This window comes from Quercus lobata, chromosome 12 (genome assembly GCF_001633185.2).
Source record: "Quercus lobata isolate SW786 chromosome 12, ValleyOak3.0 Primary Assembly, whole genome shotgun sequence".
NCBI classification, from domain to species: domain Eukaryota; kingdom Viridiplantae; phylum Streptophyta; class Magnoliopsida; order Fagales; family Fagaceae; genus Quercus; species Quercus lobata.
Window position 1 is genome coordinate 36,082,310 of NC_044915.1, and position 24,401 is coordinate 36,106,710.

The 24,401-nt window shown below is 33.8% G+C and overlaps 3 protein-coding genes across 6 annotated transcripts; 2 read left to right on the forward strand and 1 right to left on the reverse strand.

Annotated features, from left to right (window-relative positions):
• Positions 1–201: 201 nt before the first annotated feature.
• LOC115972631 (protein DOWNSTREAM OF FLC-like) lies at positions 202–1,552 on the forward strand. Its single transcript, XM_031092964.1, has 2 exons — positions 202–484; positions 1,043–1,552. Exons 1-2 carry the CDS (start codon positions 331–333, stop codon positions 1,366–1,368), a joined length of 480 nt encoding a protein of 159 aa, XP_030948824.1. The 5' UTR covers positions 202–330; the 3' UTR covers positions 1,369–1,552.
• A 6,835-nt stretch (positions 1,553–8,387) lies between these two features.
• Positions 8,388–13,193, forward strand: LOC115972629 (2,3-bisphosphoglycerate-dependent phosphoglycerate mutase). Of its 3 annotated transcripts, none has more exons than XM_031092962.1 (9): positions 8,388–8,492; positions 9,521–9,771; positions 10,062–10,285; positions 10,735–10,853; positions 10,946–11,102; positions 11,262–11,363; positions 11,489–11,608; positions 12,601–12,662; positions 12,741–13,193. In XM_031092962.1, exons 2-8 carry the CDS (start codon positions 9,522–9,524, stop codon positions 12,643–12,645), a joined length of 1,017 nt encoding a protein of 338 aa, XP_030948822.1. In that variant the 5' UTR covers positions 8,388–8,492; position 9,521; the 3' UTR covers positions 12,646–12,662; positions 12,741–13,193. The 3 variants fall into 3 exon arrangements, with proteins under 3 accessions (XP_030948822.1, XP_030948823.1, XP_030948821.1); XM_031092963.1 differs by lacking the exon at positions 8,388–8,492 and adding an exon at positions 8,499–8,710; XM_031092961.1 differs by lacking the exon at positions 8,388–8,492 and adding an exon at positions 8,734–8,827.
• Positions 13,194–16,128: 2,935 nt separating this feature from the next.
• Positions 16,129–22,393, reverse strand: LOC115972632 (phosphatidylinositol transfer protein 3-like). 2 transcript variants are annotated; one of them, XM_031092965.1, is made up of 6 exons: positions 22,150–22,393; positions 19,792–19,884; positions 19,504–19,680; positions 18,215–18,313; positions 17,517–17,759; positions 16,129–16,890 (listed from the first exon to the last, which is right to left on the reverse strand). In XM_031092965.1, exons 2-6 carry the CDS (start codon positions 19,864–19,866, stop codon positions 16,483–16,485), a joined length of 1,002 nt encoding a protein of 333 aa, XP_030948825.1. In that variant the 5' UTR covers positions 19,867–19,884; positions 22,150–22,393; the 3' UTR covers positions 16,129–16,482. The 2 variants fall into 2 exon arrangements, with proteins under 2 accessions (XP_030948825.1, XP_030948826.1); XM_031092966.1 differs by having other exon boundaries at positions 19,779–19,884.
• Between the last annotated feature and the right edge of the window lie 2,008 nt (positions 22,394–24,401).

A 24,401-nucleotide genomic window follows, 5' to 3' on the forward strand; every position in this document is an offset into this window, starting at 1 on the left:
TCTCCTATACACACCACCATTCTATTACAACCGCCACGTGTCCTCACTCACCGCTACAAAACCCACATAAAATGACGTGGCACCATGTGATGAAGACGTACACTTTTCCTTATCCTGCATGCGTACACAGAGAAACACCGCTCACGCGCTTTGATTGCCCCCAAAAAAAATTATCAGCGCTTTCCTTTACTTCACACTAAAGGCCTGTCCTCCTCTTTATTACTCATATCTTCTCTCACACACTTCTCACTACTCACAAATACACTTTCCCATTTCACAAATTTATTTCTCTCTCTCTCTCTCTCTCTCTGAAATCTGAAAAAACCAAAAATGGCGAAAATGGCGTTGCTCTTCGTGCTGTGTGTGCTTCCAGCTTTGGCTATCGGCAGCCGACCAATGAGCAACCCATTCAACGTGCAAGGGCGCGTGTACTGTGACACCTGCCGTGCCGGTTTCGAAACCTCCGCCACCACCTACATTCCCGGTACTTAAGTTCGTTTTCTCATCTTATGTTCTAGTTTTATATGTGTTGCGTTAGTTATGGTTTATATTTATGTAACTGGTGTTGTTGATTTCAATTTTCAAGTGGGTTAGAAAGGGATCTAGTAGTAACCGTTTCTAGATCTGTGACTTTTATTTAGCGGATCTATGAAACTAACTAGCATTATGTGACTGTCTCTGTGATGTTTTGTTTTGTCTTGTTTGGATCTGATTCTGGATGATGTTGAATTAAGGTATTGTTTGGATTAGGGGTAGAGAATTGGACACCATATGTTTTTTAAATTAGGCATAGACCTAAAATCCTGTCTAGTATTTTTAATATTTTAATTTTTTTATTAAAAAAAAAAAAATACTAGTTCAGTTGTCTAAAAACTAAAATTTGGTCAATATAATTACTTAATCAAAACCAATGAATTGGCCCATATTAGCATATCAGTTTGTTCAGTTCACCTTGAATTGATAGTGACTCAAAATATTAGCTTTGGGTTTTCTTTTATTTATGTAGTAGTATAACGCATTTAATTGTTGATCTGATCCATAGGTGCCAAGGTTAGAGTGGAATGCAAAAACAGGAGCACAATGGAACTCGTATACAGCAAGGAGGCTACAACCGACTCGACCGGAACCTACAATATCGAGGTTGATGAGGACCACCAGGACCAGCTTTGTGATGCTATGCTTGTTAGCAGCCCCCAGAGTGACTGTGCAACAGTTTCCCCAGGGCGTGACCGTGCCCGCGTCATTCTCACCGGTCTCAATGGGATTGCATCACAAAAACGTTTTGCTAATGCAATGGGCTTCATGAAGGAGAAGGCATTGTCTGGCTGTGCTCAGGTTCTCAAGCAGTACGAGGAGTACGACGAGTAGATATGATTTTGTGATTTGAGTTCCCCTTTTATGTGCCTAGTTATTAAGTTATATATGCTTGGTTTATTCTAGTATCTATTTACTTGTGTCTTTATGGATTGTTACCTCAACATTTAGAGGAAGATGATTTCTTTGTGAATTGGACTTTACTAATTAAATTAAACTTGGGTCTTTTTAATCTCTAGAAACTGTAGTGATTCGCTGCTGGTTTCAATAAACTAATATTCCTTATTATGGTTCTGATTACATGCTATACTACATTGCATAGACAAGTAATTCAACCACATTTCACTAGCAATGTTACCTCCTCACACATTATAGTAGGCTTCATTGATTAAGTTCATCCACTATCTATGTGAGAAGAATATGCTCTTTTCCTTGCATAAACACCTTTTCTGGAGGGAACCTCGATGAACTATATTTAAGAACCTTACTCCCGGCGGTGGGGGATCCTTAAGTGATATTTGTGAGGGTGACAGACGTATCTGCCTGATAAGATCAAGCCATTACTGAGTGTTTTTAGGGTTTGCTATGAATTAAGTTGGTCGTAATGTGTTCATCAACTTCTTTTCTTTTCTGGTAACCTGTTCCTTAGTATCAGCTTCAAACTACCAAATTAGGAAGAAAAATTTTAGAACTCTATCGAGTTGCAAACAAGTCGCCAAACCTTATTATCTCTTTTGTAATTTTATCTAATATTGTACAAGCTCTCATTTTAAATATTTGTAATACTTAATTTTACTAAAGAAATTAATCAATTTGAAATTAGGAGGAGAATTCACGTAGCTAAATAGTAGCTCACTGCGAGCGGATTGCTCAACTCTACCATCAGGATTTCATATTTCCCTAAATGATATACCCAGTGAATTGCAATGTGATGCAGCTTTTTCTGCTCCATCTCCCCCACAAGATGATTGCCACTAAGGAGAGTATAAAAATAGCACTGGACAGGGAAGGTTTAGAGGGGGGGGGGGGGGGGGGTGGTGTGCGGTGTTTTGGTTGGTGGCGGGCACCCATTCCAACGAGTGTTATTCAAGTCTATGGGTCTGATGCTTTTAGGGTTCTCAAGCTTGTGAGAGTCTTGCTCCATAGAGTGGGCCTATAGGGCAATTATTGAAGGAGGCCGTGTTGAGGTTAGATGAATCTTTACAAATGCCATAACAACAATGGAAGTATAGACCTATCAATTTTTAGTGAAACATCAAGTGTTCCCCATCCCATGCTACATTTCCTCTTCCTACCACTCATATTCTTCTTTACTATTATAAGTCTACATGGATTATCATTAGGAGTGTCATTCAGCTACTTCGTTTAGATGAAGTTGGGTATGTGGTTTCAATAACACAAATTGAGAGGGGCACACAGAGAGCAACTGACTGAAAAAAAATAAAATAAAATAAAATAGTGCTTTGTGTAACACTAAAGGAAAAAAAAAATGTGAATTTTATTTTATTCAAGACACACAAGGAAGATAAATTGTGAATTTCTCTAAGAAGATTCTTTAAATGTAAAACCACAAAGAGTTGAAGATCTTGCTACCGGGCTATGTGGTGAGGTTGTATTTGTTCCTAGAGGTATTGTTATGTTTTTCCAATTTATTGTGAACTCAGGTTCTGGATATAATTTGAGTGTTGTAATTTCTATTTTCTATTATAGTGGATTGATCGAATTTGTCTCGTAGTTTTTTCCTCTACACTTGAGGATTTTCCAAGTAATTATTGGTGTGTTCTTGTTGGTTGATTTTATTGATGCTTTCGTAGATTTCTACTTCTCTATGAGTCTCTTGCTTGGGTTATATTAGTTTAATTCATAGCGATTTATCCCAATAAGTGGATATGGATTATCTATATCTTTTGATTCACATTGTGTTTATAACAATGGTTTGTTATAGCTTGAAGATGCAGCAATAGTGAGCCACAATTCCATCATAATTCACTAAATGATGTACACTAAACATTTAAGTCACACAAGCAATGCATTAGTAGCACTAGCGCCAAATTACACCTAAGCAGCTGAGACTCTCAAGCATCCTCTTGTCAATTTATGCAAATTACTTCTCTTATATTATTGCTCTTCTTATATTATTAATTTTCATATAACATTTCAACCTTATGAGTTTGTCACAAACAATTTATGTAAGCCATTTATAAAGTTCAACCTTATAAGTCATTTATGTAATTTTTCGTCTATTGTTTAGCCATGATTATCTTTTACTTATAAAGTTCTACTTTCACTAAGGGAAAAAATGTATCCTTCTTGGAGCACCATACAATGAAGGAAATCTAGTCCTGACTCCCTTTGACGGGCTCGGGTCCAAAAACTCCTTAATCAAAGCTCGCATGTGGCAAGATGACAAAAAAGGCCCAAAACTTGCAACATTGTTAACAACAGAGTTATGGTTAATGTTGATGGCGATAATTAAAGTAATCACAATAGCAATGATACAATTTTCTATTGTGTAATTTTTTTTCAATGGCCATTTCTGGTAGGTGCTTGTAGGGTTAAGGGCCCAAATCATATATTGGGCTTTGGCCGAGAGCGTGAGTAGTCTGAGAACGAACGAATGGTAATGAATGGTTCAGACTCAGCACTTAATGAGCAAGATACAAATGGAAAGGTGATCCGAAGAGAAATATCTCCTTGAATAAGTTAAATATAGATCAGATGTAAATCCTAATAATCAAAGTGACCTTCCAGAAAGCTCTAATGATAAGAATGTGCACCATAAATATACAAGAAAGATGGAAACCCAAAAATATCTAAGGAAAAACTGCTACCAGTAACTAACTCCCTGGCCGCATTAATGAGGAAGTGGCCTCTGAACAGTACTTTTTCAACCTTATAACCATCCCCCAAAGATTTCTAGAGGAGGCTGATGGGACAAGTATCAGCATAAACCATCAATTGTCCACGTGTAGGGTAAAGATGAAGGAAGAGATGTAGTATAAATAAGAGTAGAGACCCCAGAGAAAGGGGACCGAGAAAAAGAGAGAAAAGGCACTGTAGCAATCCAAATTGCACTTGTAACGTGTCTAATTGATTTATATGAAAACTTACCTCCTCAGACAGTAAATTCATTCAACTCTATGTTCCTTCTTCTTGCTTAATCATCTTCTACATCCATATTAGCAGTTGTCAAATTCATTAGGGCCTAATTCTTTAACCCACTCTCTACAAATTTATTGTACTAGACTCACTAGACCAATATCCCACACACTTTGGGCTTGGGCTGCAAAACGTGTCCCTACAGTGCTCATAGATTTTTGAAATTTCATTTAATCTTAGCCTAAATAATGACAATTGATATTATGGATTTACATAATTTATTCACAAAACAAAATTCTTATGTCAAATTACATAATTGATTATAATTTTTTTATTCATAAAAAGTAAAAAAGAGTGGAATAGATGAATTTTTTTGGGCATAATTAATCCTCTAGCCCACACTCCAAAGAGAAAACTTAAGTGATATTTTGACTTCTATATAACTTACTAACTTTCAAACAAGAAAGGTAACTCCATTGATTTTTTTTTTCGTTGTTGTTGGGTGGGATACATGAGTAGTGAGATTAAATATACAAGACAACCCAATAGTCCTGTAACTCAATTGGTAGCATTTTTTGATGTGTTCATAATATCCTAGATTCAAATTTCCTCTCCCCATCACGTTATGAAATCTCTACCATTGATCTAAGTGGATTTTTTTTAAAAAAAAAAATTATGAAGAAACCATGACTTTCTTTAATGTCTTAACATGCGTGATTCTACTCATAAAAGAATGATTCATTGGTTCTCAAAACATTAAAATTACATCAAGAGTCTTGAATTGGACAACATTGCTTCATAAAGCGGTCACCTTTATAAAACTAATATTCAAATCTCTCTATTATTGTAACTATCAATTAAAAAATAAAACCCATATAATTATGGTTCATTTGACCTTCATCTTTCATTCTCTCTCGCTCTCTTTTTTTTCTTTTTTCTATTTTTTCTTTTTAAATCTTTCATTCTTATTTTTAACCAAATTCGAGTTAATGAATCATTCTCAAAAATTCTGCAAAATTTTAGTCTCACCCTAACGCCAATTTTGTATAACCCCATAGTTCTCAAGAAAGAACATTCTGAGAGCATATTCTAAACAAAAGAATCGGGCACAAAATGATACCATCTTTGCCACGTGAAAATAGAAAGAATACATCTGTACTTAGATGTCACAGTGACATAGTTCATAGTTCAAAGGCCTCATTTTTTTTGAAGCAGAGGAGTTAGGTGGGCGTTGTGGGCGTTTTGCTTTGGTCTAAAAGAATTTGTAAGTCATATTGTCATTACCACGTGTTATAACTCATATCAAACCCCACAAACAAAACAAATGAGGTTGGGTTAGGTGGTGTTTATTGGAGACTTTGAAGGGTTGCTTTGTTAGGTGTGTACACAGAGAAGAAAAAATAAAGAGTGTGGATCGTATGGCAATGGCTTTGGAGGGTTTGGTTTGGTCCCTATAACTTCGCGAATGGTTAGTTAGAATTTTTTTTTTTTTTTTTTAAATTTTACTGTAGCAAGTTGCATTAGTGAGTATTTAAAGTTTGACCGTTTACCCAAAAAAAAAAAAGTTTGACCAACCGTGCCAGTGTTTCACAAGAATAATTGTGATTTAATTGTGACCCAGGACCAAAAAAATAGACTTCATTCTATAAAATAAACATTTAAAGTTATAAAGTCTTTTGAAATCATAAAAGAAAGAGCTCTAAATTTCACTAAATAAGAAGAAACTCAAAAGTCTTTTTTTTTTTTTTTTTTTTTTACAAAATAGAAATTCTACTCTAACCTAATTTAGATGTATATGCATGTGAAACTCCTTTTTGGAAACTTAAACCCCGACCTTTACCTCCCATATCCCATAAGTACTTATACTTGTGAAATGACTATCGCACAAAAAATGTATAGTGGTCAAAAATGTTATTTATTAAAATAAGAATTGTTGTATGAATTATTTTTCCCTTTTACACATTGTATGTCTATTGATATTGATATACTTCAAGAAATTTTTTACCATTTTTTTTAAAGAAACCTTTTTACTAAGTAAGAATATATTTTCTATAAAAAAAATACTAAGTAAGAATATTCCAAAATATACCATAAGAATAAACTATAAATAAGGACCCGATTCTGACTAAATTTTTTTTTTAGAACAATTAAAGTAAGGAAATAAAATCCAAAAACATTGCATGCATATATATATGTGTGTTTTACAAAATCATTTTACCTACTAAGAATATTCCAAGAGATCAAGGAAAAAAAGTAAGAATATTCCAAAATATATCCTAGGAACAAACTAAGGAAACAATTTTGACTAAGAAAACTCTAAGGTGGCTCCTCTTTTTTCTTTTTTTTAGTCTAAGATGGCTCTTGTTTTGAGGAGGTCTATAATCTATTGAAGTAGTGGATTTTAATTAGTAGTGAAATTACTACTGCACACTCTTGGTGTGATGGTCACTCCATAAGTATAAGTGTTTGTGAGGTGTGAGACGCAAAAACTGGGGTTCAAGTCTTTAAAAGGGAATTTTATACATGTATACACTTAGATTAGGTTAGAGTATAATTTTTATCTTATATAAATAAATAAATAATGACATTAAACTCAATTTTAAAAAATAAGGAAATTTTTTATTAAACCATAAAGTCTAAATTTTCAAAAAGTAGAGGAAATCTCTAAAAACAACTAAGAATAGGAAAATAAAACTCCAAAATCTAAAATCTAGAATATCTCTAATTTATAGTAATATAGTATATAATTTAAGAAGTTTGACTTTTAGTTCAACTCATAATATTATACCACATGAGCTAGCTTATGAAATCTCACAATTTTATACGTTGCTAATGGAGGTGCCAATGGGTCACATATAAACTCAACCCTTGAGGTGAATTAAGAGGCGCCACAGCCCACAAGGCCAAGAGACATTTGGCCATAAAATATCAGTAAATAATAAATAACAAAAACTAACTTTCATATTTTATCACATCAATAATTATCTTTTTTTTTTTTTTTTAGAGATAATTATAACATGCTGCTAACCCCGCAACTCGAACCCTTTCCCTCCTAAACCCCCAAGCACTCTGTGCATGGGAAAGTGCCAATTCAACTACAAGGCCTTTGGCGCATCAATAATTATCTTATATATTGATTATATATGCTTTCTTCATCTTCTAATGTGTGAGTCTTATAGTTGTGTGAAACTCACACCTTGAAGATGCATATATCCAATGCATGAAATACACTATCCAAACATTAATTCATAATTCAAAAGAATATAATAGTACAAATAGGGCAAAGTTGAACATAAAACAATACTTTTAAAGATGTAAATGTAAGAATTAAGGTACTGTGGATGGAAAGTTATGAGATTATGATTTTTACTATGTTTGACTAATTAACTTTTCGCATAATCTTACAAATTAGTATATCATTAATCACAAAAAAAAAATGCATTTTTAAGCTTTATTTATTAAGTTGCTAAAATGATGTGATCACATTTCATTTATGTCTCTCTTTGCAACATTTTTACAAATTAATGATGTGGCTAATTTTAACTAGTTTTCATTTAGGCCCACTATTAACATCACATTTTTAATTATCAATAATCACTCTGCAACAACAGTTTGAAAAATATTTCTGAAAGAAAAAAAAAATTGTAATAGTTTGTAACTCTAATATTTTTCTAAAATTAAGAGTAGATTAAATATTTTCCATATTAGGTATAATTTTTAAAACCTCACAAACTACCTTATTTATTAAAAATGGGCTCCATATTGACCTCACTGTTAAAAACAAGTCAATTTAAATTTTAAACCACACACACTAAAAATACATTCGATCAAGATCAAGCAAAAAAAGTCTACATATATTCATTAAAAAAAAGCAAATAAAAACAAAATTACCTTAAAAATAAATAATAAATGTCAATATCAGGCAACCTAGTAGTAAGCTCCATAAAAGGCCTCCAAAATTTGGTTACTGTTAACAACAGTGGTGTGGCGTGCGTGTGTTAGCCAACTTGTCATCATACCGTTCCTCGTATGCTATGATCTGACCTGAAAGACAACAAAATAGCAACGATTTCTTCAATGTAAATATAAAAGGCTTAAAGCCAACACTCTTCTAACTATCTTTCCCTCTCAATATATATTTTGGTTTTGTTTTATGCTTGTATAGCTGGTCGTCTTTTTCTTCTTCTTCATCAGTGTTTCTTTTCTTGTAATAAACTCTCAACCCCTTATTTGCACTTATTCTCTTCCTCGGTTTCTTCGCTCACTCCTTTATATATATATATATATATATAATCAGGTAATACTCTCCTACCCATTTTATTATCAAACTCTCTGATTTTCCATCTTCCATTTCTTTCTTCCTTCTTGGCATTTTTGGTTTCTGGGTCTGTTTTTTTCTACATACTTGTGGAAGGTGCGTTTCTGGGTCTCTATGATGTTTTTGGCTTATGATGTGGGTCTGTGTTTCTGGAAGATTTTCAATGTTTGGTTGTTGGGTTTATTTAATTTAGGATTTTTTTGGAAATCCCATGTGGGATATTGTTGATTCTAGCTTGAGAGTATTTGGGTTTGCTTGTTGCTTTTGTTATTATGCAGAGCTATTAGTATAGATCCGTAGTTTTTCTTTTTCAAATAATATATTGCATTGGATTTGATTTTATATGGGTTATGATCCTCAATTGGTGAAACAAGTTTATTGAGCTTGTTGCCTCCTTTTATGAGTTCAAACATTATGGGTGCCTTTTCAAATCGTTGTTCTGTTATTCTATTAAGTTTAATCTGCTTTAGGTCCATAAGGACCATAACTAAATGATTTAGAATGCATGGAATCCCTTGATTATGTCATGTGATTGGGATCGTGTTCAATGCATTTCTTTAATTTCCTTTTGGTTCTTTTCCCCTTCTTTTTTACCATGGTAAAACATGCATAACATTCTCTTTATTCCTTGAGCAAAATTAGATTTCTATTAATGCTTTTCCCTTTGAGTTTTTGGTAGGGCTGAAGTATGTGCTGCCAACTTTATGTTTTATTATTTTCCAAAATGGACAGGACATATACGTATAATTTGTATCCTTACATTGTTAATTCTGACATTTTGATTTTCAGAATGGCTGCTGCAGTATTTCACCAAGCTATTGGGACTCCTTACTCCAGTCTTCATCACGAGTTTAGGGAAAATTCATTGCGATTGAATTCAAACAGTTTCAGGCTCGAAATTGGAGTGTCAAGAAGAGGATGTCATCGCTCTGACCAGAGGAATTTTTGTGTAGTTCAAGCCTCAACATCTCAAACTTCAGTGTTTGATCCAGTTTCATCCCCCTCAACTAACAACACCAATAACTCCAAGAAGAAATCAAGTAAGCCTGTTATATTGAATCTAAATTGGATAAATAATCTGAAGAGCAGACAAGCATTGATAGATGTCTTTTCTTGATCATAAGTCATATTTTCTCAATAAACCTTAGTCCTCTTTTTATGGGTTTAGTTACAGATATCATTTCTGCAAAAAAAAAAATTCTGAGGCTAAATATTTACAACCAAGTTGTTTCCAATTATTGATATCTTATTTAATGCAATCTTGTCACTTAGAATCCAAAGTTGTCCCTATTGTGGAATTGTCTAACTGCTGTTCTGTTTTTTCATTCAGATGAAACGGCTTTGATTCTGATGCGGCATGGTGAGTCATTATGGAATGAAAAGAACTTGTTCACAGGTTGTGTTGATGTGCCACTAACCAAGAAGGGTGTGGAAGAAGCAATTGAAGCTGGCAAGAGAATCAGCAATATACCTGTCGACATGATCTATACATCTGCACTGATTCGTGCTCAGATGACTGCCATGCTTGCCATGACCCAGCACCGTCGCAGGAAGGTAAATTCAGGAAATATTTTTAGGTGTTCAAACTTCGAAGACAACCATTTTTTTCGTGGGTGCTAAATCTGAGAATTCAGTGACATTTCAGCTAGTGTTACTCGGCACCCAATGTCCATGTAGAGTTGATTGGTAATTTGTTACTGGTCATCCAGCCAGTAATAAATTTTGGGATGAGAAAATTTTGAATCTATTTCTAACCCCCCCCCCCCCCCCCTCTCTTTCCCCCCCTTTTTTTTGTCCAGGAAAAAATTCAAAAAAAGAAAAAGAAGAATGCATTACCAAGTTGTATCATGTTCCTTGCGCTTGATCCAGATATTAATATGATTAACTCCATTATGATTCACGGTTTTACTTTTTCGTGGAAATATGTTCATCTTGATGCTGTAGAAGATTTGTGTCCAATTTCCTTTCATATGCCAACTTGTTAACTGTCAGCCTGCTTACAGGTGCCAATAATCATTCATAATGAGAGTGAACAGGCAAGGATATGGAGTGAAATTTTCAGTGAAGATACCAAAAAGCAATCCATTCCAGTCATAGCAGCTTGGCAATTAAATGAAAGAATGTAATCTTTCTGCCTCTGCTTTAGTTATTGCTTTTCTTGCCTGTGATTTCTGCTTTAGACTTTCCTGCATCTAATGTGGTTCTTCCTTTCAGGTATGGAGAATTACAGGGCCTCAATAAGCAGGAGACGGCAGATAGATATGGGAAGGAACAAGTTCATGAGTGGCGTCGCAGTTACGATATTCCTCCTCCTAATGGCGAGAGTTTGGAAATGTGTGCTGAAAGAGCTGTTGCATATTTCAAAGATCAAGTATGGATGACTACATGCTTGCTTATATGTAGTTCTCCTCTTTTCTGTTTCTTTTTCCATATGATGTTTTATGTCCAAAATCAAATAGATAAGCATCATAGGTTCAAGTGATCATATAACATTTCAGTAGCACCTGACTACAGCAACGTTGTGCTGCAGATTGAACCCCAGCTTCTGTCAGGAAAAAATGTAATGATTGCCGCCCATGGGAATTCATTGAGGTCCATCATTATGTATCTTGACAAATTAACTTCGCAAGAGGTAATATACATTGTCTGCTATTGGGATTTCCTGTATTTCTGCGGCACTCTTGTTTTTAACAACAATAGAACAAATATCATGGTCACTATTCCCCCCCTAACCCCCTTTTCTCTTTTGCCTGGCAGGTTATCAGTTTAGAACTATCAACTGGAATACCCATGCTTTACATTTTCAAAGAGGGAAAATTCATTAGGAGGGGAAGTCCTGTAGCACCTACTGAGGCAGGAGTTTATGCTTATACTAGGGTATGCAACTTCTGCTTCTTGTTCTTGTTCTTCTTTTTATTTTATTTCCAATATATTTTTATTTTATATTTTAGCTCATACTCATATATTCATGTTCATTGTGTAAATGGTGCCACTGAATGCGTCCATGAACCCCAGCTTAATAGCACCTCCTTACCTTGTAAGAGCAAGGTGGAGGGTAAAGCATGTGGGTACAAAACTCTCTGGGCAGGTCTAAATAGTAAATACCAATAAAAAAATGGTTCCATTTAATGATATCACAGTACTTAGGGTAAAAAAAAGGGGGAGGGGAGTGTGGAAGAAGGAAAGAATCCACTCGAACCATTTGTTGTTGACAAGAAAGGGTGGATAGATGAACCTTAAATTAGGCCAATCTTTCTTGAAATTTTTGGAGAATTCTAGATGTTCTTTGAAGAGTCATTACTTTGGAAATCTTTTCTTTTTCACTTGTTTCTCAACCTTCATTTTAGGCCATGATACTTGTCACAGACATGGACCGGCTGGTATCTCCAATATAACTGTCCTTTGGCTTCAATGTTGATGGAGAAATATCACTAAATAATTTATTTTTTTAAATAGAAGTATAAATGGTGGTCAAATGGTAGGATTCCATTCAGTGATATTTGTGTTCTTCTCAGAAAGGAAAATGTGTACAGAAGATAATAAGATGAAAATGAAGCATTACATCATCTGGCTAATGATGCTTAGCACCCGTCACATACTTGAAACTGCTTGTTGAATGAATCAACTGATTAAAACACAAGAGTTTCAGGAAATGACTTCCATTAAGAGAGAGAGAGAGAGAGGGGTTGGGGGGGATATCTGTTTTGGAGATAATGAATGACCCTTTTGAGATTATATTCTTGAGAAGTGCTGTGGTATGACCTTGGGACTAAGGCTTTGTGGTGGTTGTTCGTAGTGGTGACTCTTTAATTATATTCTCTACAATAATCAATCCTGAGTAAAATACTGACATTTGAATTTTGTTGCAGGGTTTAGCTCAATACAGGCAGAAGTTAGATGATATGTTTCATTAATTTGCCTTGAAGTATAGGTAACCTCAATTACAATGGCTTTCTTTGGCTTATAACTCCTTTAGTATGCTAACATTTTGCTTAATGGCTTTGTGCAGTGGCTTTACCTGTTGTTTGTTTTTTTTTTTTTTTTGATGGGAAGACTGAGAATTAATATTGCTCAAAGACGGGGAACAAAAACATCATATAGAAGAGCTTGTTCAATAAAACAAGGATTCTCCTCTATCCAAGTAGAAAAATCCGCAATGCCTAAGGCATGATTTGCTAGTAGGTGGGACATAATTAGAGTACAAAGGCAAGAATTGTTCTTGATACTGTTACATATGTAAGAGCCAGCTGCATGAAGTATGTATCCGTACAGTTTACAATTAATAGGTCAGAAAGCTGGCTGCTATTCCTGTGTACTTTTTGGATGTGTGATCAAGCCTAGATTTACGTTCCTGTGGCAGATGTGTGGAGACATATAGGTCTTATATTTATTTTTTACTTCTTAAACCCCAATGTTTAAATTGTATTGGCAGACCTGAAATAAGAATATCATTTTGGCACTACTAGTATTTTTTTTTTACTTCTAATGTTTGCGATTTGCTCCTTGAACCCCCCCCCCCCCCCTTTTTTAATAATTATTATTATTTACCATTAAGGAAACCTTTTTTTTTTTTTAGGTAAACAACAGAAACTTTATTTATTTGTTAGAGATGATGTGGAACCTTACTAAAGTAAGGCTCTTTAGATTGACCTTCTATTAGAGATTTAGTATATAAAAAAATAAAAAATAAAAAGACAAGCTCTTTTTTTTTTTTTTTTTAGAAGAAAGACATAGGCTCTAATTAGTTTAAACTAATGGTAAAATACAAAATCCACGCCTAACTCCCTATAGGTGTTACTAAAACTTTTTAAAAATATCCAATTTGTATCCTAAGCACAAATGATACCTAATACCATTTATGCTCTCTTCCCCCCAAAAGTATTTGTGGTCAAGTGACTAATGTTGTTTCCTCCATTAATAATTTCTTTTGTAGTTTGATTCGATGAGTCAATGACATATCCTTCTTTCTAAAAAATAAGGGCACATTAACATTTTTCCCTTGCATTAAGTTTTGCCTCACACAAACCCTATAATTGTTGCAAGGAGGAATCTGTTGAGAGTAATCCTAAGATACTGGTTAAGAGTTCTGAACCTAAGATCTCATGGATTTTATAAGGTTTTAGGAACCACTAGGTTAACATCTTGGAGTTTTTCTTGCCATTTCTCCCTTATTGAAAATGGTCACATTACATGAGATCACATTGTCATCTAAAATTACATTTTATCAATGCAACTCATTATAAATGTATATATAATATATAAACTATTTGCATTACACTCCCTGTGTAATTAAATAATATTCTTCTTATAATTTAAACATCATGTTTGTTTGAAAGAAATCATGCTATATTATATGTCATGTCAATATTTTAATTTTAGTTATAATTTATGGTTGAATTTTAGCTGTAACAGTTAAGTTAGCAAATTTTTAGCTGAATATTACTTCTATTTAATTTGTCTATCTATATAATTATCTATCTTTTACAGAATTTCTATAGTTGATTTTTAAGAAATTATCACTGTTTTTATTGTAAAAAATATATATCATTGTTTAGAGATTAATCTTTGCTGACTATTTATTTCGTATTGTGCTTTCAATCCATGATTCCAACCCAATCCAATTAAATGCAACCCATGTTTCAAATTGGATTTTGGTGGGTTAGTTAGATGGATTGATTTTTTTTTCTTTTCTTTTTTGAATGTTAGGTTGGGCCAATAGGTAAAATTTTTAATATATTTATATATGTGTGTGCGCATGCACGCTCATTTCAAATTTGTTAGTTTGATTTATTTTCAATTTTGGGACTTGGGTTGAAGCTAAGTGTAGGTTGGCTGGATATGCACAACATGTATCCAGATTCCAGTCCATTGTACTGGTTGGAGCCTTGGAGGAAGCTCCACCTTGGGTGAAAGCCCAACTCCTCTCTGATGTATCAACTACTAAATACGAATTGTAATGGATTACATTTCAAGCTTCGTATAATGGGTTTGGGGATTTTCCCTCCACAAACAAAGTATTAAAAAAAAAAAAAAAAATTCGCTACATTTTTTTTATATATAAAAATGGCAACTTTATTAACAATCATATATATATATATACCATTGCAGTTAAAAGACCCATTGGAAGAATTACTCTTAACTACTTTTGAGTTTTGATTACTTTTAATGGATGTGAAATGAATTGTAAAAATTTGGCTCATACTTTCTCGATTCTTTCCACTGTAATGCCAAGATGCTCTTGCGCTTTCAACTACTTTTGCATGACAATTGAATGGTAAAAACTGGTTCTTACTACTATTACTTCCTGAATGTTTATTGTTGCTCTCTACGAGTTTCGATTCCAATTACCTCCCATTATGCAAATAGTGCTTATTTTATCTATAAGAGCATTAACATTAGTGGTACTAAAAAGTGATATTGCTATTTTTAGCACTGTCAATACTAAAAAACATGCTGCATGGTGGAGGAAAAGCCAAAAAAATTGATTACTGAGCTACAGAATCTAAGATGGTAAAAAAAAAACAATATTTTATTAAAAGTTATATTAGTTTATTGTGTTGGTGGTGGTGATTGTGATTGTTGTTTATTATAATAGATATATTATTTTATTGTATTGTTTATATTATTTCATTATATTGAATGCTAAAATAAAACCACTAATGTTGGGTGTTTTGTAAAGTGAAATAGTAAAATAAAGAAAGTAGTTTTCTGTAGTGCAAAATTGTTAAATTCTTGGCATCTCCAATGCTAATACTCTAAAAGAGCCATCCCTTTCAAGTTGTATTCAGAATTTTTTTTTTTTTTTTTTTTTTTTTTTTTTTTTTTTTTTTTAACTAGCTTTAAAATTGCCCTTCAGTCTTTAGGCTACCTTCCGAAGGTCCTAAACTAGTAATCTTTCCCCAATTCCTACTCAAGAAAATCTTGTATCAACTATACTTCCCTTAATGTTTTACTTTAAAGCTTGTATTATAAATTTTTAATATATATATATATTAAATTATGAAATGTGAAATTATGAGTAACCCTTTCTACTCAGTTCCAAGAACAAACAATGAGGCTGCTCATAGGCTCGCAAAGATGGCTAGCTCTGAATTGGTTTGGCTCGAAGAGACTCCTGGTTTGGGGAGTATTCTGGAGTCAGATGTATCTTCCTAGATTATTTCGATAAAATTTTAAACCTCTTATCACACACACACACACACACAAATAGTTGGTGATAACAAAAGGTTAATTTCTTGAAAAACATGGGCCGCAATCTCAATTTACTGATGGTTCATTTGCACTGCATTCCCTCCCACAACTGCACAAGTGTCTTACTCTTAAACTCTAAATACAAGTGTCGGGCCACCTACTATGAAATGCAATGGTAAAGAAAGGAACACAACATGCAATAAGCATTCATTGCCAAATTGAAGGGGACACCAACTTCTTACATTTATAAATGGGGGAAGTAGTGGTTACAACTTACAAGTGGTGTTGTAACCTAATAAGCAGTTCTCCCTTTTAAGGAATAAATCTGGGGTTTAACTACATTGGAGACACAGGAAAGAATGCTGAAGACAGAAACATGCATACAATGCCTGTTGTAATCTCCATTGGCTTTACTCCACATGGGAAAATCACCCATGGAATCTTCACAATGCTAACAAGATACATTAAAACGGTCAGCAAGGTACATTTGTATGGTTGAGTCACCATACCTTAATCAAGATAGGGTTCAAGTTTTGTTATTCTTCATTCTAATATACATCTTAGATGGCATGTTTGCTTCCATTAGTTGCCACCATATTCTCGCCTGGGGAGACAGCTTCCGATTCCACCTGGAGAGAGGGTGAACAATCTGTTTTCTCATCATCAGAAGCATCAGAAACAGAAACAGAATTTAAGTTGATTGAATCTAAAGCACATGGCAGAGATGGTTGTAGTGCTGTTGAGGCAGGGTGTTCTCTTGTCCAAAAAGCTGGTATCTTTTTGTCATCTTCTCTCATCCTTTCAGCATATTTATTTATGTCAAACCCCATGCTATCATTTCCACCAAATGCAAACTCAAGGTGTTCCATATCAAATATATCCTCCATTATTTTCTTGGAGTTGAGGTCATCAGAGTAAACAAACTTGACTTTATTTGCAGTTTTGGGCTCTAAAAAGGGCTTCACCACCTGCATTAACATGTTCTTCCGAAGTCAAAACCAAGTAGTATATAAAGCTATGCACAAACCTACTATCAACTAACAGATAAAATAGCAGATCACAATGTGCTAGATTGGTAATCTACCGTACCCAACAAAGAACCATCAATGAACAAAATACACCAGAATACGGCCCTAGCACAATGTTCAGTAATCACCTAGGAAATACCCTAAACGAGAAGCAAAATATTAAACTGATAGTAACAAAGTAAACTTTTGGCTATACAATAATTTTCTAAATCAAGTATTTAAAGTTGAATTTTGAATTAAGTTTTGTGAGGTTTAAAACAATATTGGAGACTAAAATTTTATCAGAACAATTAGAAATTTTGGTACAATGGCTGAAAATATCCAGTATTTAACAGTGTTAAAACTTCATAGTAACTCAAAATCTTAAGGAGACATAAATACCTAAATCCTGTTAAAGACAGAAAGGTGCTATTAATATGTGGCTCTACAAACTAAGAGTCCAAATATAGGTCACTCAGTATACAGTCCACAATCAAACCCGTATACTCCCAAAAGGCATAGTAACAACTTTTTACGAATGATAATGAACAACAACATTGAAAAACAAAATTTAATTTGGGTAATACCATCCAGAATGGCTCGAAAAACTTAGGTGGGTTGTATAATATTGCCAGACCAAGGCGTTCAGGATAACATTCTTGCAAAACATGGGCAGTTTCTCGAGTCACCTTCACGGAAATATGTGACAAATTGAAACCCTCAAAATCAATTAGCCAGACCATCTGTTCTTGGTCTGGTGCCAGGTTTAAAATAGCATTCTCCATGCAATACACCAAATACTTGATTTGTCCTTTTATCGACTTTGTGTTCTGCAATAAAAATAAATATGCAAATGTCATTAAGTAAACAAGCAACAGAAGGCAAAGTACTTTTATTCTAAAACTTGAACTTCCAGGGCATTATAAGATTGCTCTTAGTTTGACATATACCAATAGATCCTATAAGCCTAATATTATTTTGAATAACCATATCATAATTGCACAATAAGGGGAACAACAATTAATTTCAGACTCATATCATGGGTGATATGCTCAGTTTCCAGATTATTAATGTATTAAACCCTCCTTGCAATAAGAATCTTCTTAATTTAGTAAATATTTTGCTTCAAAATTAAAAAAGACAGTTTACATTGTACACAAGAAAACATTGCTTTTCTCCATTTTACTGCTTAAAACATATCGACATAAAAACAAATTTTCTTCTATTATTAGGTGATGACTGGTACATAAAAGCAGAGAGATAGGGAGGCATTGTCAGATGAAACCTGGCGACTAGGTCTCATGACAAGGACTGTTCTCCCATGCTTGTCAATAGAAGTTGATCTGTAGATTTTCCCTGTCTCTGCTTCATTCACAATGTCCTCCTACATTACAGGCAAAATCAATGGCATTTAGAAAAACCAGTTCTCGAGAAATTATATCACAAAGCTAACAAAATTTTACCAAAGCCTACAACTCTAGGCTAAAATATTTCAGGTTGATCTTGCTTATTAACCGTCGAAATAATTTAAATTATTTAATAAGCTTTACTCAAGCAGCTCTTCCATACCTAATTAACCAATTTCAAACTTTTCTATAAATTTTTAATTTATTCATAGCATTAGGATTTAGATTTTTTTTAATGGTAATTTACAAAACCCTCCAAGGATTTTAAATCCATGACCTCACCATCTACTAATTCTTGTGGGGGAAAGAGATGCAATTTGAGCCAGAGCTCATTGGCAGTTTGATTTGGAAAATTGGGTAGACTTCCAATCAGGTCTGGGTCTAACCAACATTGAGGCAACTGGCCTTAGATTGAGAACTTTGAACCAGACCCAAGGAACAGAGCAAGGAAAAATATCAAAATATACAAGTAAAAAAGTTCAAGAAAATGAGAGAGGGAAAGGAGAACTATTCAAACAAAAAGATGCACCAGTGGGACAAGATCATCAGGCCTCCTATTATCACTAACTATTTGTATAAACCTTCTAATAAAAAGACTGTACCAAAAAGTTTTTTTTTTTTTGGTATTCAAGCACACTTTCTATCCATGGATTCTAACTTCAAATTGCAGATGAATACAACAGAGATTATGGAAGCATACTGTTATGTGTCTAGCTTATTTAATTAATATTTGGTATATAATGATAGGGGTGCTGTGTTGATTCAAATAACTCAATTTGGATTAGGAATTAGGATGAGTTATGATCTGTTTTATTAAAAAAATCTAAGAAGTTGAAGTTTATTTTTACCTAATTGAAAATTATAAATAAATTCAGATATAAACAATAAATAAGATAGTCTTGATTTGCCAAGTTAGAAATTGTTAGCTAGTCTAACTTGAAGATATAGGTTTCCTCGAAGCAAATCTTACTCTTTCATTTCTCATAACCAAAATAGAGAAGAGTAAGAGGAGACTAGTTAAGAAAATTAACCCACCACTAGCAAACCAATCCATTACTACTTATAAAAAAAAAAGCAAACCAATCCATTACTTTTTTTTATTTATTTTATAAGTGCGTTAGTAAACCAATCCATTACTCGATCTATTACGTAAGCTCATAACACTTACCCAGCGTATCTCTTCTGGTTTGTACTCTAATCTCCACTTTAAGGACGCTTTCAGCATTTTAGTTGCTTTCTTGACATGCCAGTTACGTGCTCGTAGATATCTTGCGATGCATGCATCAGAACAATAAATAGACAGCTTATCAGGCAATTGCCCTATCAACCTTCTCACCTCCTTAATCTGCAAACATAGAAAAAAAAAAAAAAAAAAGAAGCTTAACAAGCTTTTCTTCCCACAATAACAGTAGCATTTTCAAGACCCAAATGAAAGAAGCATACAAGTGGCAGAGACCTTAGTCTGCTCCTCTTCAGATGTCGGAGCCTTCTCAAAGCCATTTGAAGGGGACTTCTTTGAACCCGAACTCATATTTTTCAAAGAAGATGCCTGTAGTTCAAAAGTAAGAACTTAAGAACTTAAAGTCTATTAGGTTTGTCTCTATCTAAGCACAAACTCATCTTCATCAGCTTAGTGAGTAGAATGAATGTGCAAGCAAGTGTAACAAAAAGCAAACTCTTTGTCCCATTTAAACAATAAAGAAACTTATTAGATTAATAAGAAGACATGCCAAAAAGCTTTGTCTCTTCCTTTTTCCAAGCCAGTCAAAAAGGAAGTTCTTGCCATGCACCTTTTGGAAAAAAATTTCAAAATTCTATCAAATATGCAGAAAATTGAATTACACTAAATTCATGTTTAGTTGCTAAGAAAAATATAGAACAAAACAAAATTTGAGAATTAAATTTGCTTTATACTAATCAAGGGGGGGGGGGGGGGGGGGGGTTGTAATCAAGTAAGAACTCCAATGACCACATGGTAATAAGCTCTAAATAGCATGAAAGTGAGATTAAAACTAAAGGAAATGGCATTTTGTCATTGTGAAAAATCTTGAGCACAAGCATAGCCATCCAGACAGGAACTCCTTGTATGTGACAAAACTAATTTAAACTACCTTTAAATTGCATCTTGTAGATGTATGTCCAACATCATTTAATTACTCCTTTCTAGAGAGGTAAGAAACTACCAAGCCTAGTACTAGGGGAAAAGGAAGACAAAATGAAGATTAAATGATTTTGGGAATATATTCCAAATGTACATATATCTTAATTTTAAATTGGGAAAAAAAGAAACAGATATTTTAGCCTCTAACTAGAATACAGAAATTTTGAGGATGTGATTTTTTTAAATAATTTTTGGCCCCAAGGGGAGGGGGAAAGGGAGATTCAAACTAGTGACCTCTGATGAATAAGGCGGAGAATGAGAATAGTTACAATAGACCCTTCAAAAGATCTGAATTGTTACAAGATCAAATTATTCTGCAAACAAAAAAATCAGATATTTTGGCGTACACCCAGTTATCAAAAGCCCAGACATGCCAAGTGTAACACATACATAAGCATGATACAATTCAAATAGCCTCAAAACACATTAATAACGCCATCCATGATTTTTCCCACGGGGTCCTCTGTAAAAAAGGACTTAAAACCGTTTTGGCAGCCAACTTGAGTGTGCCCAAGCCTATAAAACTGGGCTGAGATAACATGCATCGTAAAACTGTGATAAACACAAATTATGAGGATTGGATTGGAGATGACTATGTGTTGTGCAAGAATGTATCAAATGTTTACTAGGTCAATTTGGGCTAAATAAACAATTACAACGAGTAACCTTACTAGTACTTTTTTTTGGTATGGTGCAGACATGGCTAGCGCTTTTATTTGGGTCATGACAAATGGTATCATAACCAACATAATAATGCCATGTGGCTCGGGTGTATTGTGGCGCAATGTGGAGCCTAACTAGGACATTGGGAATTTTAGAGGGGGAGATTGTGATTCCTTGGAATATATGGATTGGATGAGTGTGTGCCACATTGGTAGATGTGACTAGTAATTTCCTTTAATTGTGAGAAAAACCATATCTATAATTAGTCACCCCTAGTGGAATGGTAGCAACATTATACGTTTTTTCTTCTTCATTGCCAGTTCAACACTAAAGCCAGTTCATTCAATCTCTTAGAGAGTGTTTGGTGGGAGGGGAACAAAATCACTCAAAATCAAACATTAATTACTCCAATTCCAACCCCAAGTTTTCATTAGTAAAATATATGGTCTTGCCAATCCAACAAAGCAAGATTGTTTATGTTAAAACATGGTACTTGAGTTGTTTGATCTACTGTTTGATCTACCCCCACAATAAATAAGAATTATAGTTATTTTCATTCTTTACACAACAATTCAAATAAGCTATTTAAGCTGGTAGCTTTTACATGTCAATGTGAAATTAACACAAAGTCATATCAACTCACTTTTCTTTTTCTTCTTCACTCCCCCAATAACACAAAAAAAGAGAAAAAGAAAACCAACCCACATGTTAGGTACCTCTCCATTTTCAGTCCATGGTTAAGATTTCATTTATTGTATCTATAAGTGTACATGCTCATGTTCTTCTCGACATAGAAACCCACATTTTTTAATGGAATCCAACCAACCCACAAAGGTATGAGCAACCAAAACATAAATTTAGCATTTGCCAACATAGTACCCACCAAATTATTAACATCAGAAACGGAGTTGTTGATAGTCATGAAAACAATAAAAGCATAATAATAAAGAAGATCCAGAAAACGAGTGCTAAAATGAGCGTATAAATTACCTGACCGATTCAAAAAAAGCCAAAGAAAGCACAAATCTTTCGGAACTCCTCCTCAGCTCAGCTGCCAGAGAGAGAGAGAGAGAGCATTGAAACCGGGTCAACAGTGAAAAAAGCCAAAGGGTCCCTTAGGAATAGGATTAGGATTTAGTATTGAAACTTAAGAGGCAAATGAGGTATCTACTACCATTTCGTAAGGAATATTACTCATCAATCATATGACAGATGAGACCATAAACACAATGCGACATATGCTAAGGTTGTTAAATATTATTATTATTAATACTATTAAGATTTTTTTTTTTTTTTTTTTTTTAATGGACAAAGACTTTCTAGAACATCCTTTCAAAAAAAAAAAAAAGACTTTCTAGAACACATGTGGAGATTATGGCCTATCTCTATCATTCATTTTCCATTTTCTACGTCTATATATAAATATATATGTGTGTATAAATATATATATATATATATATATTTTTTTTTTTTTGGAGATCCTAGCCCTTTGGCCTTTTCGAATTTGGGGCATTTAATGCTCTTTAAAGTTAAAAAAATGTACGCATGGCTTTAATGGCTTTTTCTCTTTTTTTTCTTTTTTGTCAAAGGGTTGTTTTGACTTTTCACAATTAGGGGAGCATTGTCCATTGTCCAATCCTATATTAACCAAGTTTCAACTTTAAAAACCTTTTGATTTGACTTTTGAGGCAATCATAGTCATAGATCACATTAGCCATTTGATCCTATCTAAATCATATGTTGTGTTTTTTTTGTGAAAGTGCTAAATGTAGTTTTGGCGGGATGCAGGAAGCTAGCTGTTGATAGTTGACACAGTCAAACTGTTCCCAAATTTTGTAAAATCTAGATGTAATTCTACTAACTTTCTCAATGAGTATCAAAAAAAAATAATCTTCCAAATCAACCAAGAGGGAGAGATTACCTCAAGATTTCTATGAGAATTTGTTTTCCCCTTAAATAATTCGATAATTAAAATAATGGAAGAGAAGAAATTTGTATTTTAGACATTTATATTAGAAACTCCAAAAAATGTTTGTTGAGTTACAATACATTTTGTATGATCATTTTATTTTACAAATATTCACATAAATTTATTTTATTTCATTTTTTCTTATTTTTATGACATAGTGTTGACATCATGACATGTAAAAAAATGTTGGAATCAATTTATGAAATTTTTGTAGAAGCACATCGTGAAGCTAAGGAAGAACAGCAAGAAACAAAACCAGAAAATAGCAAAGAGACAACAACCTCATGAATGTTATTGATTGATCCTAACACCATGTCGACAAGCTCAATCGAAAAATGAGCATCTGTTCAACTTTGCCTTAAAAAGAATGATCGACTGTTCAAACATGATCATCTTGACATTTATTACATCACAACTATTTCACATTACATTTAATGCGATGTGATCTATCTCTTTATAAGAGAAGTTATGGCCCTACAAACCAACACTTCTGCCCCAAAGTATAAGTTTGGCAGGACTGCCTAAGCAATAAAAGGAAAGGAGATCAATCTCCGCCTATAAATAGTCCCTCCATTTCCATATAAAGTTTTTTTTCTTTTTTTATCCCACCTCTAATTGCAAAAATCTCGATGAAAATGAGTTGGTAGGCGCCTATAATATTGACGAGACATTTTTAAATTTTAAAAAAATAATTACTTTTGAGTAGAATTTGTAAATTTAGAACTCATTCCCTCTCCCTTTCTTTATGTGTGTTTGCTTCTCGAAAGTTTTTATTTTTGGGTGAGAAATCATGGGTTTCCTATACTCGTTTTGAATAAGTTGAGCTGCTGCTCTCTTCCAGTTCCAGCTATTAATAAAAGTCACCAAAATAAAAACAAAACTGGACCCAAATTTTAAAAAGTTGTCTGAATTAAACAGATATACATCGATTGATGATTGATCCATCCACCTCATATATCCAAAGAGAGAGAGACAGGCACATCTTCACCTGCCCAACAGTCTGGAGGACCGAGCTCATACATCAATTCATAGCCGTTTGATTAGGAATGAAGCCACGTCCAACTCGTGTGCTGCCAAATATGCATTATCCATGCCATATTATATATGTCAATGTTAGCATACGTGGATACATACATGCATGAATGAATGATTATTATTGGTTAATAGTTGGGCCCCTTACATCACATGTGAAGTGGCCACCAAATTACATGGCTATGCTTAGCATTCTCCTCTCCCTCACCCTTTCAATCGTCACACATGAAAGTGTTTTATT

Excerpts from the sequence above, each read along its gene's own strand:
- LOC115972632 (XM_031092965.1), bottom strand. The coding sequence starts at position 19,866 with ATGAGTTCGGGTTCAAAGAAGTCCCCTTCAAATGGCTTTGAGAAGGCT. Across the intron at positions 19,681-19,791 it reads CTGAAGAGGAGCAGACTAAG|ATTAAGGAGGTGAGAAGGTT; the intron begins GTCTCTGCCACT and ends CTATGTTTGCAG. Across the intron at positions 16,891-17,516 it reads TTTTCGAGCCATTCTGGATG|GTGGTGAAGCCCTTTTTAGA; the intron begins GTATTACCCAAA and ends ATGTTAATGCAG.
- LOC115972629 (XM_031092962.1), top strand. The coding sequence starts at position 9,522 with ATGGCTGCTGCAGTATTTCACCAAGCTATTGGGACTCCTTACTCCAGT. Across the intron at positions 9,772-10,061 it reads TAACTCCAAGAAGAAATCAA|ATGAAACGGCTTTGATTCTG; the intron begins GTAAGCCTGTTA and ends TTTTTCATTCAG. Across the intron at positions 11,103-11,261 it reads TTGCATATTTCAAAGATCAA|ATTGAACCCCAGCTTCTGTC; the intron begins GTATGGATGACT and ends GTTGTGCTGCAG.
- LOC115972631 (XM_031092964.1), top strand. The coding sequence starts at position 331 with ATGGCGAAAATGGCGTTGCTCTTCGTGCTGTGTGTGCTTCCAGCTTTG. Across the intron at positions 485-1,042 it reads CGCCACCACCTACATTCCCG|GTGCCAAGGTTAGAGTGGAA; the intron begins GTACTTAAGTTC and ends TCTGATCCATAG.